The 20,802-nt window shown below is 35.7% G+C and overlaps 1 protein-coding gene across 2 annotated transcripts in view; it reads right to left on the bottom strand.

Annotated features, from left to right (window-relative positions):
- CNTN5 (contactin 5) overlaps positions 1–20,802 on the bottom strand; it is a 1,339,954-nt gene that overhangs the window by 59,527 nt on the left and 1,259,625 nt on the right. For both annotated transcript variants that reach the window (XM_050758026.1, XM_050758027.1), the window contains exons 19-20: positions 2,358–2,428; positions 645–879 (exon numbers count right to left, since the gene is read on the bottom strand). In XM_050758026.1, the coding sequence (XP_050613983.1) occupies positions 645–879; positions 2,358–2,428 (306 nt within the window). The remainder of the gene's footprint in view (positions 1–644; positions 880–2,357; positions 2,429–20,802) is intronic.

Raw genomic sequence — 20,802 nt, 5'->3', positions numbered from 1 at the left:
AGCATGTTATACAAAAATCAAGGAGTTAGTGGTTAGACAAACCTGGATTTAATTCTCAGCTACAAGCAGTGTAACCTTTAGCACGTTCTGTAACTTTTCTGAAAGTCAATTTCTCTTTCTACATAATGGAGACAATAATGTCTATTTCATAAGATTGTCATAAGATTTCATGGTGTGTTTGAAAAGCTTCCAAGAAAAAGGCCTGTCTGAAACTTCTTTATTAGTACAGTGCTTTATGCATAGGGTTAGAAATATTTATTTGTCACATAAATGAACCATTTATTTAAATCTACTTTACATATATATTGAAAAAATATAAAAGTATCTAAATTTCAAACCAAAGATGATTGGCTTAATGTCCACCCAGAGAAAGGGATTTACTGCAGGGATTATCAATATTGTTGTTTACATGGATATATGTTTGCCATATATTGTTAGGGTGTGAAAAACATAAGCATACGTGGAATAATCAATTTTTAATTTAAAAAATTTAAAAAGTTTGGAAAATATATATCTGAAAACTTTAGTGAGATTATGAATTTCTCTTGCCTTATTTGTATTTTCTCATATATGTACAACAATATCTGATTATTTGTATAACAAAATAAAATGTTAAATAAAAATAATAGGAATAAAAATCTGACCTCCTTCAGCTGAACAGATGACCACAATTTGACTAAAAGGCCCATCTCCTTTATTGTTATAAACGCCAACTTTCACTTCAAAGGGAGTAAGAGGAGGGACACTTTCATCTCGATAAATGAATTTGGAAGCTTCAGAGGATGTCACCATTTTTTCCTTCCAGCCACGTGTTCCATTGGGTCTGAAAGCCACAATATAGCCAAAGCCTTCCCCATTCTGAAACTCTTCAGATACTGGCTAAAGAAGAAAAATGTAATTAATTATCATCAAAATGATTGATTAAAAATGCACTTTCTCCAAATTCTTAATTTTAAAACAAGTATAGATAGCTAGAGAAAGGGAGAATCTCAAATCTTTATACTACATTGGAAGCCAAAATAGTACAATCACTTTGGCACTTCTTTGAAAGTTAAAAAGCTTTAAAGGTAAAAGAAGAAAAATTGTATCAGTTGAAATGTACAAAAATCTCAAGAGAATTGAAAACTTTTGAAGTGAAACAAATTTGCTCCAATTAGTCATGTATATGAAATGAAGATATTTGGATTAACATGTTGGGGAAAACTGTCCTATAGTCTGGTCGTTGGGAATATCTTGTCATTGGTAATGCTCTGCAGAGCCCTTTAGACCACAAAAGTAAGATATAGTAATGTTAAAACCTTTTTTTCTAGTGTGCTTTGCAATTGCTTTTATGGTTACTGACATGAAAAAATTGGACTATGGTATTCAAGAAGCTTCTTGTGCTATATGGCATAGATTTAAATGGTTACATGGGCTTCAACTGCACACCATAGAAAAGAGTAACTGTGATTGACCAGTCAATGTGGAAAAGTTACCGGCCACTGTCTAGCACAGTGCTTCACACACAGTAGATACGCAATAAATATTTGCTAAGTAGATTTTTTCCCTTGAATTTTGTTATGAAGAAAAGCCATGTATTAAGTGGTGGAAGAGAGACAAAGCCCATTATATGAAAGCTTACATGGAAAGGCAGTTCCATGTAGAGAAATTTCGTCTCAGCGAAGGTCAGCTATTGGAAAGTTAATACCTTTATAGACATCAAAAACAATGTATGAAGTTTTATTGAAGAAAAGGGGGAAAGGACAAAAAAAAAATAGGACAGGTGACGTGCTCATGGAATAATTCTTACTGGGAAAAGATATCTCTGTACACCTTCTTATTGTTCTTAGAGATTGTAAAGGAGTTGCTCTATTTGCTGTAACAGACATTTCCATTTCTGTATATTCTAAGACAGATTCCTATGAGCTACATAGTTATATTTAATAATAAGGTTATTTAACATTAAAAAAGGAAGGTGGCTTCATGGAGAATAAATGTACTCTTCACACCCCCTCCCCCTTCATCTCCACTGTTTTTCTTTGACAAATGATACTTTGGAAGCCATATGATGAGACAGACAACGTAACACAAATTTTGTAATCAAAGTCACAATTCTGTTTACTAGGGAAAGTATGTAACAATGCCTCAGTTTCATGATTTGTAAAATGAAGAAAGTCATCCCAACTAATAAGACTGTTGTATGGGTTAAATGAGATAGCCTGGGTAATGTGGCATTTATTCAGCAGTGGTTAATTCCTTCCTTCCACCGGTTTTAGCCTCTAAATGAATCAAGTGGACTGCTTAATCATAAAATAATTAAATCTCACACTAAGCCAAACAAACACCTGAAGTACTTTGTGACAGATGTGCTTTCTTACCTCCCAGGCAATGACTAACTCATGCCTTCTTCCACTTCTTCCACTTACATTGGTGGGCGCTGTCTTCGGAACTGTGGATAAAAATGGGTGGAGAGTGAGGAGAATAAGAACTCCCAACCTAAGTTGGATAAAATCCCGAAATAAGTCAAAAGTTTGTTTGAAGTCAGATGGTCATATTAAAGATTAAAACAAAATATTGGTGACAGAAACACCCTGCTTTCAAATCTATGTGGCAGATTTTGATATACTTTTTTTTTTCATGACCACTTATTGTACCACACCTCTTGAAAATGCTCTGTGGTAGCGATTTCTAAATTAATAATTAACACTATAGCCAAGAACATCTAATAATGATTAGGTAAATTTTGTCCATACAATTGCTCACTTTTCTCCTCTTTGCTAATTATATGACTCTTTTTTGTTATCCCGGGGCTTGCAGAGCCACTGAAAAATCCACAGGTCAAGATTAGCATTACTGCCTTACTAGAACCCCCAGGAAGCTCCAGTATTTTTTTTAAAACCTTAGCAACAATTCCATGTAGTGAGAACCTACTTAAATGAATAAACATTTAAAAAAATCTGTCAAGAATGAATCTCTCTGCAAACTGCAAGTTATGGGCAACCAGTGAAACTTTTTCAAATGAATAACTATTAAAAGAATAAATGTGTCAAAGGAATAAATTTCCCCTTCAATGCACCAAACCACAAAATCTGCAGTTGAAAGGGAACATTTTCAAATGACGAACTTTTAAATGAAGAAAACTATTAAAAGAAATCATTTTCCAGGCTATGAGCCTGCATTAGCAATTTTACACTTCAGCATTGCCTTTCTATTCCAGCATATCGTTTTTAAACGATATTGATATACTCATAAACAATAAATTCACTCCTATCTATTACTTACTTGGAATGAAAGGCTATTAATTACTGGTAGATATTCACACAGCCTTTTATACACCAGAAAAACTGAAGTGGAATTTATATACTCCTGGGAAGGAAAAAAAAAACCCAAATTCTCCTTGGGCCAGAAAAGAGGGTGAGCAAACCTGTGAATATATAATTGGCTCAATTGAAATAAATAACCTTTATTTGTCGGGGTCTACATTTCCGTATCCTTTGGCACTTTTCTCCGTGAACACAATTCTCTTGCTCAGGCTCATGCAGCTGCTGCCAATATAGGATTATGCAGCAGCAGTTACCAATCTTTATTCTTTCACTGTTACATACATACTGAGGATTATTCATATGAGGAGTTCATCTCATGGATTCCCTCAGAATTGCATGGAATTGGATACCTTTTTTTTTCTTCTCTTTCAAGAAATCACATGGAATTCAACTGAGAAAAATGATGCAATTAGAGCAATATGTGTAAATATGACCTAATTTATATGAACAGCAAACGAATCATTTATTGAGTTATGTATTAGTAGTCATAGTTGTGGCCACATGTAACAAACTGTGACATGTCAGTATGCCTTATCACCATGTCTGAAAATCCACTGTTATGTAGTATTAGTCTAAATTTATTTTCTGGTCAATGTTATAGGTAAGACACACAAGAATGGAGCTGGGTTAACTGTATATGTAAAAGGACAGGGATCCAAATTTTCAAATATTCCCTTTTTGGCTAATCTCAGACTTCTGAATATTGTGACCATCAAAGCACAGTAAAATAAATAGTGGATAAAAGATATTAATGATTTATTGATATCATGCCATTACTGCTTCTCTTAGTAGTATTGTTTAAAAAATGTATACACACACATAAACACACACATACACTCTTCACATTTATCTCTGAAAACTCACATTTAAATAACATCATGGGTAATGTATACCAGACCCAGTACTTCGTCCATTAAATTGAACTAAATTTGTACTCTAAATTTAGGGCTTTGAATCCTCTTCTTTGAGGACATCATTCCTAAGATTATAGGTTTCTGTGGAAAGAGTAGGCATTGAAGATTCTTTTCTACTTTGTTCAACCCTAAAACATCATCTAAAAACAAAAAAATGATGCTCAGAAACTCTAGATTACAGTTTTACAGTAGGCTCTAGGCGCTCTAGTGAACATCTAGAAGCCTATTTAAAAGATATGAATAGAATAAAACAAAGTAACTATTTGAAATCAAAACTGTTGAAGCTTTTGTCGGATTGTTTCACGTCCATTGATACTTTTTCATTTTTAAAAAACAATTTACCAATTTAGATTTTTCAAAGTTTTAACTTTGTGAGTAAAAAATAAAAAACAAGTGAACATTTTGGGGAAAATTTCCATTTTGAGAAACTAAGAAAGCAAAAGAAGGCTTTCTATGATTTCATTCACTTCAATTTAATTAATTTTTCGAAAGTACTCTGTGATTTCAATTTTCAACTAATGATCTAAGTTTTAAAAACATTTATTTTATTACTTGAAAATCAGATCCTTGAGGTTTTCTTACTGCCTCTAATTTATTTTCAAGACAAGATAGCCCATCTTCAACTTAATGTAAAGAAATAAGATCATCCTTGTCTTACCCTACCTCCAATTTTAATGAACAATAACTGACAAAAGAGGCATTATGGCTCACCGTGTTTCAATAGCATATGTGTATAAGTAACAGCTACTCAAATTTTAAAAATGTTTACTAGATATAATTGGATTCACTAATGAAAAACTTTAGGCTGTAATAGCTTCATCTCAGGCAGTGTTTTGTTGTTGTGGGCACAAGATTTGAATTGGGTGCTCTAATTCCAATTGGCTTAAATTTCCTAATTACATGCAGCTAATCAGTGAAACCCATGTACATTCATTTTCTTTTCAAGTTGGTGGCACACAGTTATTATCTCTGCACTGATGGAGTCCGCTGGTTTTAATTATATCCCTTTATAAAACAACATATTCGTGATCTGAAGGGATTTGACTTAATCTTTTGGAGCCCTTATGGTGTAAAACTTCTATCATCCTTGCTAGAAGCACAAAATTAATATAATCAAATATCTAATAAATGCTTTCACTGAGTCCAGAGAAATACTTGTTTACCTTAAGACCAAATATATTTTAAATATAATTAATAAAATTTGAATCCAGGATTAAGCAGCTAGACTCTTTTTCGTCAGTCAACTACTGATAAATGTGATGAGCATATTAGCTTAGAGAATCAAGTTTATACATATGATTAGCAGGTTTAAGTCTGATTCTTCTGAATTTCTTTCTGAGCAAAGCTCCTCCATAAGCAGATAATGTAATTGATACTTTGTCCACAAGCTACAGATGCCTAGCTGTTTTAAGTCTTACCTGGCATGTTGAAATACAAACTCATGTCTCTTTTCCTCTTAAACATTGAAAACATTCTTGGAAACACAGAATGAATAAAATATAGTGTACTACCTTAATTGAACCACGCCAGAATATCAAAGAACTTCTCAGTAGGTTGAACAAACTGAGTCACACTAATAACACACTTTAATTAGCACTTAACTATAATAAAACATAATGAAATCATTTACCAATCTTTTTTTCCCTGAAAAATTTCCACTTCACAGTAAGCGCTTACCCCACTCATTGAAAAATATAGCTTTATTCGAGACCTGGGACAGGCCATGTTTTTGGAGCTTAATGGTTATCTGGCAATTGGTTTGGAAAGAAAGGTGCCAAAGAATGAAAAGAGGGAAGAGAGGGAGTTTATATAGCAAAGGTAGAAGTCAAGAGGAACATTCAAAAAATAATATTTTTTTTCTACTCAAATTGCAGTATGTAGCACAGGAATATTTCCATTATTGATTCTAACTCAGGCTTAGTTTACAGAAAGAGTTAAATTGAAGGAGTTCCCCTTGCCCACCACCCCACCCCCACCCCCTGAAAAAACCAGTGGTACTTCCTAAACAGTTTAAATAATGCTTTTATTCTTATTAGGGTAGATAAAGTGGTATGTACAAATGGTGAAGGTTTTCTTGTGGGAGTGAGAAGTGCGAGTGAGAAAGATCTAGGCTTGAATCCTAGTTCTACCACTCTAATTGCTTGACTAAAAATATTTTTTAACCTGTATTTCCATTGTCTCATGGAGACACTAATTATACCTGCTTCTTAAGTTTATTTTCATGATTATTCATCATGGTACCCGGAACTATAATCAATAAATATTATTTAATACTATTATATGTTTAGATTCAAAAAAGAGAAAGTGGTGAAGTCTTCTATGAGAATTGCTGAAAGTTCAGCATGAGTCTATGCACACATAATCTTGAAACAGAATATCCGTCTTGGATATTCCAATAATATTGTTTTGGTAGTACCAAAGGAATTATGCTTTCAGTTTTGCCATAGCTTGTTTCAATCTGCAAATCTAGGCAAAATAGCTATTTGAATTTGTGAAAGAGATTCCTAGGATATTTCAGGAAATGTAAGAATTTTCTGATTTATAAACCTCCTTATAAATAGCAATAGTCAAGAAGATAGGAGGTGAGTGTATAAAATGAATGGTATTTATCTCAACTCATATTCTCTTTGTTTATATGGATTCACAAGGAACTAAAAGCAAAGAATAGGTAAACTAATCTTTGTATCAGATTTGCTGCTAAAAAGGGGAGAAAGAAAAGGCAAGCAGAAATATATACAAAGCTAATTCACATACCCCCAGATAAAACTAATCCAGCCCATCTTATAATAATATTCCTTTGTGTCTCTTCCATAACTTTTGAACTCAAGGGAATTTTGTTAAGTCACCGTCATGGACAAGAACTGTGAAAATACAAATGTCAACAGAGCAGGATCCTTTGTAGGAGTCAGAAGGTAGTATACAACTTAAGAAATTGTAAGAGGAAGTTAAACGACTGTTTTCTGAACTTGGAATGAGTCACATGTAGTCTCAGATGCTAAAGTGAGAATGGCTGAAGAAAACGGGTCTTGCTACGAATTAGGGAAACCAATTTTATGACTCTTTCTCATTGCTTGCCTCCAACTCATATACATACATGCGCAAGTAATGCTGTCTTAAAACAAGGTTGTCAGTTTAGAAGGTGGATTTGCTATAGCATCTCCCTCCAACCCCAGCTGTCAATAGAGAAGTGGGGATATTATTTCTTCATCAAGGTAAATAAGGAGAGGAGCAAGACAACCACTATAGAGAAGTTCAGATGCTTACTGATCATGCCTTGTATGGATGCTATTGAGCTTCAGAGTTTTCTAGAATACCTCAATTTCATACTGATCGACTTGAAGAAACTCAGGAGAAGAGGCCAAAATAGTTCCTGAGAATATCGTTTAATTCTAGATTTTGGCAGGCTGGGAATGTGAAATGGTTACTGTGAACCAAGTGGTCATGAGGCTAGGTTTGAATAGGGTTGTTAGGACCACACCCAATAAGGCTGACTGCTAGGGGGCAAGATGTCTTCAAAGAACCCAATGCACCCCACAGGAGAAAGCAGCAGCATGTGGATAAAGGCCATCATGTAGAACATTTAACACCCATGTGAGAACCACAAATTGCACCATCTAAGTGGAAGTTTTTCTCCTTCTTATCTGACCTGGAAAGTGCCAGAGCACAGCTGGAAGGTAGGAAATAAAGTGAAAGGAAGAAAGAAAGGACAGATCATAGCTATTGGGTCAGGTCTGTGCTGGGAAGGAATGGGAGAACATGGAATTGGATGTGAGATTTAATTTTTCTAATAAAATTAAACTGGAATTTTTAAATACTCGGAAATGCGACTGCTCTAGTACATAAAAGTGCTTAGGATTTATTTGAAGCTGAGGTTTGGGATCACTTTAAGCATAGTGGAGAGCAATGGTGGGAGAAGAAGAAAACTTTTTTTTTTTTTTTTTTAAACCTCTATGGCTATTTACTGGCATTTGCATTTTCAAATGTAGAAAAAATATTTTTCCTTTTGTGGCCAGAAATATATGTGTAATTTTCCATTTGAGTCAGAAGAGAATGAAGGGATAGAATACAGTGTAGGAAAAAAAAAATAACTAGAAAGCAAAACAATTTGAATGTGTGAAAAAATGTGTAACCATAGCCTTTCATTCAACACTTCTTTTTCTCTACTCCTTTTGCCTTGTCTATGCTACAAGAACCAAAGAAAATGGCTAAATGTTGAGAAATATAAAACCTCCTTACAGACAGTACTAATTAGATAAGAAGAATGAAAAAGCATCATAGGAAGGCCAGCTAGAGGTTTGCAAGGATGATTTAGAAGACATGCATGCTCTGTAGTGTGTTCCATATGCTAAAACGTTCTCCTGACTCTCCTGTTGTTCTAGTGGGCGGGATGATAGGGCATGAGAGAACGCTGGCTGTCTGCAGCAGAGACTTCTCACAGTGAGGGTATCTTGGGAAGTTGACTGCAGAGCTGCAAGCCAAGAGACTGTAGAGTTCTTACTATATCAACAAACATGCATTTAACTCTGAAAATATTTTCTCAATATGAAAAAATATACTTTTTCATGATTACTAGTTTGTAAATTTCCATCTAATAAATTGATAACTCATTTAAATTAACAATGGAAGTGATATAATAAAATAGCTTCCAATAATATTGAGCATTTATCATGTGCCAGGCACTGTGCAAAGCTCTTTATATGCATTTAAAAATCTTATTTAATACAATGGTCAAAAGGAGTAGGTTGTGGTACCCCCATTTTATGAGTGAGAAATTTAAGCCTTAAATGACATACTTCTTGCCTATGTCCACCCTGCTATTAAGTGGCACAGTAGAACATTAATCTAGATAAAAACTCCAACCTTTCATGATAGGTGCATTTTTTTTCTTTAAAAGATACATACACACATAAGCCTATATGTATATTCATTCATGTGTGTATATATAATTCATTAAAATTTGAAATAAACTGCAAATATTGAGATGTATACCAATAGTTTTGAAGATAATAGAAATTTTATACTATAGAGAAGATCAGACCTTTCTGAATGACAAGGTACATAGTTAACTGTATCTTTTCTCCCTTTCATTTATCTTTTTTTAAATTTTTTTATTTTTTGAGACAGAGTCTGGCTCTGTGGCCCAGGCTGGAGCACAGAGGCATGATTTCGGCTCACTGCAAGCTCTGCCTCCCGGGTTTACACCATTCTCCTGCCTCAGCCTCCCGAGTAGCTGGGACTACAGGCGCCCACCACCATGCCCGGCTAATTTTTTGTATTTTTTAGTAGATACAGGGTTTCACCGTGTTAGCCAAGATGGTCTCGATCTCCTAACTTCGTGATCTGCCCGCCTCACCCTCGCAAAGTGCTGGGATTACAGGCATGAGCCACTGCGCCCGGCCTTCATTTATCTTTCAGCAGCGTTAAGAACATGTAACTTATAGAATATTAAAATTCAATTATATTACAAAATTGACAATGCTATATTTACTTTATATATTTTTCCATTTCACCCACCGTGTATATTTCAGATTCATTTCCCCACATGTGATTTTTTTCTCCCGAGTGTCATCTTTTTAAATAATACACTATTTCCATTATATTATCCCAAATTTATATATTGGTTTGATGATGTTAACACATTTCAAAAATCAAACAAGGGCTGTCTATCTTTATTTATCAATCTATCTAATTTCTAACTAAAACTTGTAAGAAAATTGCACTTAAATATAGGAGATGGAGGCAGAGCAAGTTGGCAGAATAGAAGGCTCCACTGATTGTCCCCTTGGCAAGGACGCTGCTACACATAAAAAGCACTTTGGTAAGAACCAAAAATCAGGTGAGCACTCACAGTATCTGGTTTAAACTTCAAATTGCTGAAAGATTCACTGAAGAGGTAGGAAAAACAGTCTTGAATCACTGAGACCACCATTCCTCCATCCCCCAGCAGTGGCCCCGCAACACAGAAGAGAAAATCTGTTTGCTTGGGAGAGGGAGAGTGCAGCAATTGTGAGACATTAAATTCAGTGTTGCCTGGTTATAGAAGAAAGCAAAACCAGACCAAACTCAGCTGACACCCACCCACAGAGGGAATGTATTTATTTATTTATTCATTTATTTAAATTTTTTATTTTTTTTGTGAGACAGAGTCTCGCTCTGTTGCCCAGGGTGGAGTGCAATGGTGTGATCTTGGCTCACTGCAATCTCTGCCTCCTGGGTTCAAGTGATTCTTGGGCCTCAGCCTCCCAAGTAGCTGGGATTACAGGCACCCGCTACCACGCCCGGCTAATTTTTGTGTTTTTAGTAGAGATGAGGTTTCACCATGTTGGTCAGGCTGGTCTTGAACTTCTGAACACAGGTGATCCACCCACCTCGGCCTCCCAAAGTGGTAGGATTACAGTTGTGAGCCACAGTGCCTGGCCCAGAGGGAATATTTAAACCAGTCCTAGCCAGAGGGAAATCTCCCATTGCAGTGGTCAGAACTTGAGTTCCTGAAAGCCTCACCACCTCAGACTCGAGTGCTCTGGGGCCCTAAATAAACTTGAAAGGTAGTCTAGGCCACAAGGACTGCAACTCCTAGGCAAGTCCGTGTTGAACTGGGCTCAGAGCTAGTGGACTTGGAAAACATGTGATCTCTAAAATATCAGCTGGGGTGGAGTGCTGGGGGAGTGTTGATGCCATCCCTTTCCTTGGTCCAGGCTGCACAGCTTGAAGATCCGTAAGAGATACCTTCCTCCCACTTTAGGAGAGGAGGAGGAAGAGTGGGGAGAACTTTTTCTTGCTTCTTGGATACCAGCTCAGCCACAGGAGTATAGGGCACTGGTCATGGTTGTGAAGTCCTCTTTTCAGACCCTAGCTCCTGTATGAAATTTCTAGACACATCCTGGGCAAGAAAGGAAACCACCACCTTGAAGAGAAAGACACAGTCTTGGCAGGATTAATCATCTGCTATAAAAAGTAAAGGAGAGTTTGTCTCGAACCTTAGGTACCAGCTCAGCCACAGAGGTGTAGAGAACTAAGAGGGCTCTTGGGGTCCCTGATCCCAGGAGTTGGCTCTTTGACAGCATTTCTGGACCTGCCCAAGGACAGAAGGGAGCCCACTGCCCTGAAGGGTGAGTTCTAGAACAGGCAACATTCACCAAAAGCTAACTTAAGAGACCTTGGGCCTTAAGGGAACACTGGCAGTAGACTGGCAGTACGACCCATGGGCTTTTGGTGGCAGTAACCGTGTGGTGAGGCTCTTCTACCTTTGGAAAGGAGAGGGAAGAATGGGAAGGACTGTGTCTTGTGGTTTCAGTATCAACTCAGCTGCAGTACAACAGAACACCAAGTAGACTTCTAAGGATTTTGACTCTAGTCCCTGGCTCCTGGATGGCACCTCTGGATCCGCCTAGGCCCTAGGGGATCTCACCAGCCTGAAAGGAAGGACGCTGGCCTGGCTCACTTTGCTACATGCTAGTTTTAGAGCTCTAGGGCCTTGAGCAAACACAGGCAGTCACCAGCGAGTGACTTTCAGGAGTGGTTATAGCAGGCCATAGGTGAGACCGAGTGCTGTGCTGGCTTCAGGTCTGACCCAGCACAGTTCCAGGGGTGGTGGCCTCCAGGGTACTTATGTCACTTCATCCCCAGCTCCAGGTGGCTCAGAACAAAGAGACTCCATTTGTTTGGGAGAAAGTAAGGAAAGAGAACAAGAGTCTCTGCCTGGTAATCCAGAGAATTCTTTCAGATCTTGTTCAAGTCTATCAAGGCAGTACCTCTACTAGTCTCAAAAAACTACCACATTACTGGGCTTGGGGTGTCCCCTAAAGCAGATACAGCTAGATAACCATATGCAAGTCCTTTCAAGTACCTGGAAAAGCCTGCCCAAGAAAGGCAGGTTACAAACAAGCCCAGCTTGCGAAAACTACAATAAATGCCTAACTCTTCAATGGCCAGACACAGATAAACATGTACAAATATCAAGACCATCCAGGAAAACATGACTTCAGCAAATGAACCAAATATGGCACCGGGGACCAATCTTGGAGAAAGAGAGATATGTGACCTTTCTGACAGATAAATCAAAATAGGTGTTATGAGGAAAGTAAAAAAAAAAAAAAAAAAAAAAAAAAAAAATCAGTAGAATGCCAAGAAGGGATTCAGATTTATACCAGATAAATTTAACAAAGAGATTGAAATAATAAAGAGAATCCAGCAGAAGCTCTGCAGCTGAAAAATGCAACTGACATACTGGAGAAAGCATGAGTCTTTTAATAGTAGAATTGATCTACCAGAAGAAAGAATTAGTAAACTTTGAGATAGACTGTTTGAAAATACATAGTCATACTAGACAAAAGAAAAAAGAATAATGAAGCACACCTATAAGATTTAGAAAACAGCCACAAAAGGGCAAATCTAAGAGTTTTACCCTTAAAGATAAGGTAGAAAGAGATACGGGTATAAAGTTTATTCAAACAGGTAATATCAGAGAACTTCCCAAACCTAGAGAAAAATATTAATATTTAAGTAGAAGAAGGTTATAGAACACCAAGCAGATTCAACCTAAAGAACAATGCCTCAAGGCATTTAATAATCAAACTCCCAAAGCTCAAGGATAACGAAAGGATCCTAAAAACAGTAAGAGAAAAAACAAATAACATAAAAAGGAGCTCCAATATGTCTGGCAGCAGACTTTCAGTGGAAACTTTACAGGCCAGGAGAGAGCGGTATGACATATTTAAAGTGCCAATGAAAAAAAAAATTACTCTTTTACCATAGAGTAATATATCTGGTGAAAATATCCTTCAAACATGAGGAGAAATAAAGGCTTCTCAGACAAAGAAAAACTGAGGGATTTCATCAACACCAGACCTGTCCTACAAGAAGTGCTAAAGAGAATGCTTCAATCAGAAACAAAAGGACATTAATGAGCAATAAATAATCGCCTGAATGTAAAAAACTCATTGGTAATAGCAAGTACAAGGAAAACAGAACATTGTAACACTGTAACTGTGATGTATAAACTACTCTTATTCTAAGTAGAAAGACTAAATGATGAACTAACATAAAATAATAACTACAACAATATTCAAAGACATAGACAGTACAATAAGATAGAAACAGCAGAAGGTTAAAAAGGAGGTAATTAAAGTTAAGGTGTAGATTTTTTACTAGTTTTCTTTTTACTTGTTTTTTTTGTTTGCAAACAGTGATAAGTTGTTATTGGCTTAAAATCATGGGTTATAAGCTAGTATTTGCAAACCTCATGGTAACCTCAGAGCAAAAACTTACAAGGGATACACAAAAAATGAAAAGAAAATTACACCATATCATTAGAGAAAAACACCTTCACTAACAGGAAGACAGGAAGAAAGGAAAGAAGGAAGAATAGACCACAAAACAACCAGAAAACAAATAATAAAATGGCAGGAGTAAGTCCTTACTTATCAATAATAACACTGCACGTAAATGGACTAATCTCTCTACTCAAAAGACAGAGTGGCTGAATGGTTAAAAAAAATAATACACAACAACCTGTTTCCTATAAGCAACACAATTCACCTATAAAGACACTCATAGATTGAAAATACAGTGATAGAAAAACATATTTCATGCCAGTGGAAATCACAAAAGAGCAGTAGTAGCTATATTCATATCAGAAAAAAATAAATTTCAAGACAAAAACTGTAAGAAGACATAAAGAAATTCACCATATAAAGATAAAGGGGTGAATTCAGCAAGAGGATATAACAATTTGAAATACATATGCACTCAATGCTTGAGTACCCATATATATACAGGAAATATGAGAGGTAAGGAAAGAGAGATACGTCTCGCTGCAACAATAGCTGGAGACTTTAATACCTAACTTTCAGCACTAGATAGACCTTCCAGACAGAAAATCAACAAAGAAAGATTGGATTTAATCTATACTATGGAACAAACTGACCTAATAAATATTTACAAAACATTTTATCCAACGGCTGAAGAATACACATTCTTTTCGTCAGCACATAAATTATTCTCAAGGATAGACCGTATGTTAGGTCACAAAAACATGCTCCCGAATGACCCATGGGTCAATGAAGAAATTAAGAAGGGAATTGAAAAATTTCTTGAGACAAAAGATAATGGAATCACAGCATACCTGTGGGATACAGCAAAAGCAATACTAAGAGGAAAGTTCATAGCTATAAGTGCCTACATCATTAAAAAAAAAAAAAAGAAAAAGAAAAACTTCAAATCAACAGCCTAATGATGGATCCTAAGGAGCTAGAAAAGCAAGAGTAAACCAAACCCAAAATTAGTAGAAGAAAAATATAATAAAGATCAGAGCAGAAATAAATGAAATTGAAATGAAGAAAACAATACAAAAGATCAATAGAAAAAAAAGGTTTTTTTCTTAAGTTAAAATGAACAAATCTTTAGCCAGACTAAGAAAAAAAGAGAGTACACAGATAATCAAAATCGCACATGAAAAGGAGACATTATATCTGACACTACAGAAATTCAAAGGATCATTAGTAGCTACTATGAGCAACTATGTGTCAATAAATTGGAATATCTGGAAGAAATGGACAAATTCCTAGACACATACAACCTATCAAGATTGAACCATGAATAAATTCAAAATGTAAGCAGATCAATAATGTGTGATTGAAGCTGTAACAAATGGACATCCAGAAAAAGCCTCAGACTCAATGGCTTCACTGCTGAATTCTACGAAACATTGCTCTGGAAGGGGAACAACACACACTGGGGCCTATTATGGGGATGGGGGAGAGGGGAGGGATGGCACTGGGAGTTATACCTGATGTAAATGACGAGTTGATGGGTGCTGATGAGTTGATGGGTGCAGCACACCAACATGGCACAAGTATACATATGTAACAAACCTGCACGTTGTGCACATGTACCCTAGAACTTAAAGTATAATAAAGAAAAAATAAAAATAAAAATATAAAAAAGAACTAATACCAATTCTACTCAAACTATTTCAAAAAAATAGAGGAGGAGGGAACACTTCCAAATTCATTCTGTGAGGCCAGTATTACCCTGGTACCAAAAATAGACAAAGACATATCAAGAAAGAGAAAGAAAAAAAACTGTAGACTGGTATCACTGGTAAGTATTGATGCAAAATTTATCAACAAAATACTAGCAAACTGAATTCAACAACACATTAAAAAGTTCATTCATCATGACCAAGTGGAATTTATCCCTGGGATGCAAGGCCAATTCAACATACACAAATAAATCAATGTGATACATTATTATCAATAGAATGAAGGACAAAACACCTATGATAATTTCAAGTGATGCTGAAAAAGCATTTGATAAAATTCAATATCTCTTCCTGATAAAAACTCTCAATAAACTGGGTACAGAAGGAATATAACTCAACATCATAAAAATCATATATGATGAACTCAAGGTAGTATTATATTAAATGGGGAAAGACTGAAAGCTTTTCCTCCTAGATCTGGAACATGACAAGGATGCCCACTTTCACCACTGTTTTTCAGCATAGTACTGGAAGTCCTAGCTAGAGCAATCAGACAAGAGAAAGAAATAAAAGGCATCCAAATTGGAAAGGAAGACATCAACTTTTTCTTGTTTGCAGATGATATAATCATATGTTTAGGAAAATCTAAAGACCCCATCCAAAAACAATTAGAACTGATGATCAAATTCAGTAAATTTTCAGGATACAAAATCAACATACAAAAATCAGTAGCATTTTTATATGCAAACTGTGAACAATCTGAAAAAGAAATCAAGAAACTAATCTTATTTACAATAGCTACAAATAAAATACAACACCTGGGAATTAACCAAATAAGTGAAAGATCTCTATAACAAAAACTATAAAACACTGATGCAATAAATTGAAAATGACACAAAATAATAGATATTCCATGTTCATGAATTATAAGAAACAATATTGCTAAAATGTCCATACTATCCAAAGCAATCTAGAGATTTAATGTAATCCCTATCAAAATAACAATGATATTCTTTACAGAAATAGAAAAACCAATGCTTAAGTTTATATCAGATGACAAAAGAGCTAGAATAGCCAAAACTATCCTAAGCCAAAAGAACAAAACTGGTGGAATCACATTACCAGACTTCAAATTATACTTGAGAGCTACAGTGATCAAAACAGCATGGCACTGGCATAAAAACAGACATATGGACCAATGGAACATAATAGAGGACCCCAACATAAATCCATACATCTACAGTGAACTTATTTTCCATAAAAGTTCTCAGAACATACATCAAGGAAAGGACAGTTTGTTCACTAAATAGTTCTGGGAAAATTGGATATCTATATGCAGAAAAATGAAACTAGATCCTGTCTCTTGCTATATTTGAAGACCTCAAAATATGAAACTACTACAGGAAAACATTGGGAAAACTCTCCAAGACAATGGAGTAGGCAAAGACTTCTTCAGCAATATACCACAAGCACAGGAAACTAAAGCAAAAATAGACAAATGGGATAATTTAAATAGCTTCTGCACAGCAAAGAAAACAGTAAACAAAGGGAAGAGACAACCCACAGAATGGAAGAAAATATTTGCAAACTATCTGCCAAAGGATTAATAAATATAATATATAAAGAGGTCAAACAACTATATAGGAAAAAATCTAAAAATCCAATTTAAAAAATGGACAAAATATTTGAATAGATATTTCTCAAAAGAAGACATATAAATGGCAAATAGGCATATGAAAATGTGCTCAACATCATTGATCATCAGGGGAATGCAAATCAAAACTTCAATAAGAGATTTCACCCCAGTTTACTTGGCTTATATCCAAAAGACAGGCAATAATAAATGCTAGTGAGGATGTAGAGAAAAGGGAGCCCTCATACACTGTTGGTGGGGATATAAATTAGTACAACACTATGGAGAACAGTTTGGAGGTTCCTTAAAAAAACTAAAAATAGAGCTACCATACGGTCTAGCAATCCCACTCCTAGGTATATACCCAAAAGAAAGGAAGTTAGTTTATTGAAGTGATATCTGCACTCCCATGTTTATTACAGTAATAGTCACCATAGCCAAGATCTGGAAGCAACTTAAATGTCCATCAGCAGATGAATGGATAAAGAAAATGTGGTACTTGTACACATGCAGTATTATTGAGCTCTACAAAAGAATGAAATTCTGTTATTTGCAACAACATGGATGGATCTGGAGGTCATCATGTTAAGTGAAATAAGCCAGGCACAGAAAGACAAACATCACATGTTCTCACTCATTGGTATGAGCTAAAAATTAAAACAATCAAACTCATGTAAATAGAGAGTAGAAGGATGGTTACCAGAGGCTGGGAAGTGTAGTTGGTAGTTGGGGGTTGGGGGGAAGGGAAGACGGTTAATGGATATAAAAAAATAGTTAAAAAGAATAAATAAGACCTAGTATTTGCTAGCATAACAGGATGACTATAGTAAAAAATAATTTAATTGTACATTTTAAACTGACTAAAAGTGTATTATTGGATTGTGTGAAACACAAGGGATAGATGCTTGAGGGGATGAATACCCTATTTATCCTGATGTAATTACTAAGCATTGTATGCCTGTATCAAAATATCTCATGTAACCCCAAAATATATACACCTATTGTGTACCCACATAAATTAAAAATTAAATGTGTGCATAAAAGTAAAAATATATATTTGTATTATTATTTTGACATCCTAATACTAAGAAATTGGACTGAGCCAATTATCTCATCTTTGCTGACTGCCAAGAGTGTTTCTTTCCTATTTGTTTATTTTTTGAGAGACAGTCTCACTCTGTCACCCAGGCTGGAGTGCAGTGGTGCAATGTCTGCTCAGTGCAACCTCTGCCTCCCGGGTTCTCATGCCTCAGTCATCCGAATAGCTAAAATTACAGGCCTGTGCCACCATGCCTGGCTGATATTTGTATTTTTAGCAGAGATGGTTTTTGCCATGTTGGCCGGGCTGGTCTTGAATTCCTGGACTCAGATGATCCCTATGCTTCAGCATCCCAAAGTGCTAAGATTACAGGCATGAGCCACCATGCCTGATCGAGTGTTTCTCAATGACTGGACAATTCAAAATATACTCTTTATAAAAATTGTAAAGAAAAATTCTGTTTTTTGGTATGCAGAAAAGAAGCAATTCTATGGCAGAAATGATTTGCTACACTGCTTTGGAATTTAGAATATTCTATTAAATAAGTGAACCTTAAAGAGGCATACCACTTACAATTCAACATCCCTAATGTGAGACCTTTTCTCTCCCAAGCAGCTCTATTTTCAAAGTTTAGTTGGCCCTTTAGAACAGCATTATCTTTTAAAATACTAGATGTGTACTTAATAGAGGCAGAGTGCATCATTTGAGAGGATGTCTCAAGATATTGGTGTCTCTTTAAATCTGTGCTGCCTGACAAAACAGGCACATAATTCAACACTTGGTTCAACACCATTAGTAGCTCTAGCCCTATGTATGTGGTACCACAGTACAAGAAGCATAAAGTACGCAATACAAATCTTCCTCAACTCACTTTCAAAGGAGAGTACTTCGTGCATTTTTCATAGTACTTCTCTTCCATAAGATTTTAATGGACTAAAGTATGTCATGTATATAGAACTCATGATAAAATAGAGACAGGCAATACATGATTGAGGTAGCTGCAGAAATAGACATTAGATCGAGACTATCCTGGCTAACATGGTGAAACCCCGCCTCTACTAAAAATACAAAAAACTAGCCGGGCGTGGTGGCGGGCGCCTGTAGTCTCAGCTACTTGGGAGGCTGAGGCGGGAGAATGGCGTGAACCGGGGAGGCGGAGCTTGCAGTGAGCCGAGATCACGCCACTGCACTCCAGCCTGGGAGACACAGCGAGACTCTGTCTCAAAAAAAAAAAAAAAAAAAAAAAAAAATGTAGAATCTGAATACACTTTAGCTTGAAATGTAAAAGTGATTTTGCTAAAATGCTTTTTATAGCACAAGGAGATTTATACCATAAAAAGTTGAAAAGGATTATTCATCCCAAATGGATTATTTATTTTTGAAATGAATATTTATAGAGAGCCTCTGAATTAGGCAGCAATCTTTGCCTTTGTTTAAACACAATTAACAATATGCAAAGTAAGGCAGCGCTTTTTAGAAAATATGTGAGCATAAGTACTACTATTGGCAGTCATTTCAGTATCTGCACAGTGAGTACATAAAATGAAGAACAACTAACCTGTTATGCTCTTAATTAATGAACACCTGTACACAATGAAAGCAAGGCTGGTTTTATGGATGCATGAAAATCCAACCAGGCAATTAATGTTTAATTTAGAATTCATGCTATTGAAAAGGTAGCAGAAAAAACAACTTATAACAGGCAAATCACAAAAGCGGAGAAGTTGGATTTTCTGTGGATGAATCTTTTCCAACATATTTAAGCCATTTTACCTTTTTTTTTTTGGTTGTTTAATTTTTATATGGAAAAAACTGAACATCTTTTGTATTGTTATTTAATTTTAATGTGATAATTTGATCATGTGGAATTTTTTTTTAAATTAAACTTTTAAGTTCAGGGGTACATGTGCAGGTTTGTTACACAGGTAAACTTATGACATGGTGGTTTGTTGTACAGGTAATTTCATCACCCAGGTATTTAAGCCTTTGAGCATATACCCAGTAATGGGAATATCGGGTCAAATGTTATTTCTGTTTTTAGGTCTTTGAGGAGTTGTCACACTTTCTTCCACAATGGTTGACCTAATTTATACTCCCACCAACAGAGTATAAGTGTTCCTTTTTCTCTGCAACCTTGCCAGCATGTTATATTTTGACTTTTTAGTAATAGCCACTGTGATTGGCATGAGATGGTATCTTATTTGTGGTTTTAATATCATTGCATTTTGCATTTCTCTGACGATCAGTGATGTTGAGCTTTTTCTCATATGATTGTTGGCCACATGTATGTCTTCTTTTGAAAAGTGTCTACTCGTGTCTTTTGTGCACTTTCTAATGGGGCTGTTTGTTTTTTCTTGTAAATTTCTTTAAGTTCCTTGTAGATGCTGGATATTAGACCTTATCAGATACAGAGTTTGCAAAAATTTTCTCATATTCTGTGGGTTATCTGTTTACTCTGTTGACAGTTTCTTTTGCTGTGCAGAAGCTCTTAAGTTTAATTAGATCCCATTTGTCAATTTTTGTTTTTGTTGTAATTGCTTTTGTCATCTTCATCATGAAATCTTTGCCCGTTCCTATGACCAGAATGGTATTACCTAGGTTTTTTTTCTTGGATTTTGATAGTTTTGTACCTTACATTTAAGTCTTTAATCCATCTTGAGTTAATTTTTGTATATGGTGAAAGGAAGTGGTCAAGTTTCAATCTTCTGCATATGGCTAGCCAGTTATCTCAGCATGATTTATTGAATAGGGAATCCTTTCCCCAGTGCTTGTTTTTGTCAGGTTTGTCGAAGATCACATGGTTGTAGGAGTTAGTCCATATTTCTGCACTCTCTAGTCTGTTCCACTCATCTATGTCTGTTTTAGTACCAGTACCATGCTGTTTTCGTTACTGTAGCCCTGTAGTACAGTTTGAAGTTGGGTAATATGTTGCC

The sequence above is a fragment of the Macaca thibetana genome, chromosome 14 (genome assembly GCF_024542745.1).
Source record: "Macaca thibetana thibetana isolate TM-01 chromosome 14, ASM2454274v1, whole genome shotgun sequence".
Taxonomy (NCBI): Eukaryota; Metazoa; Chordata; class Mammalia; order Primates; family Cercopithecidae; genus Macaca; species Macaca thibetana.
This window is presented reverse-complemented; position numbering and strand designations above follow the sequence as displayed.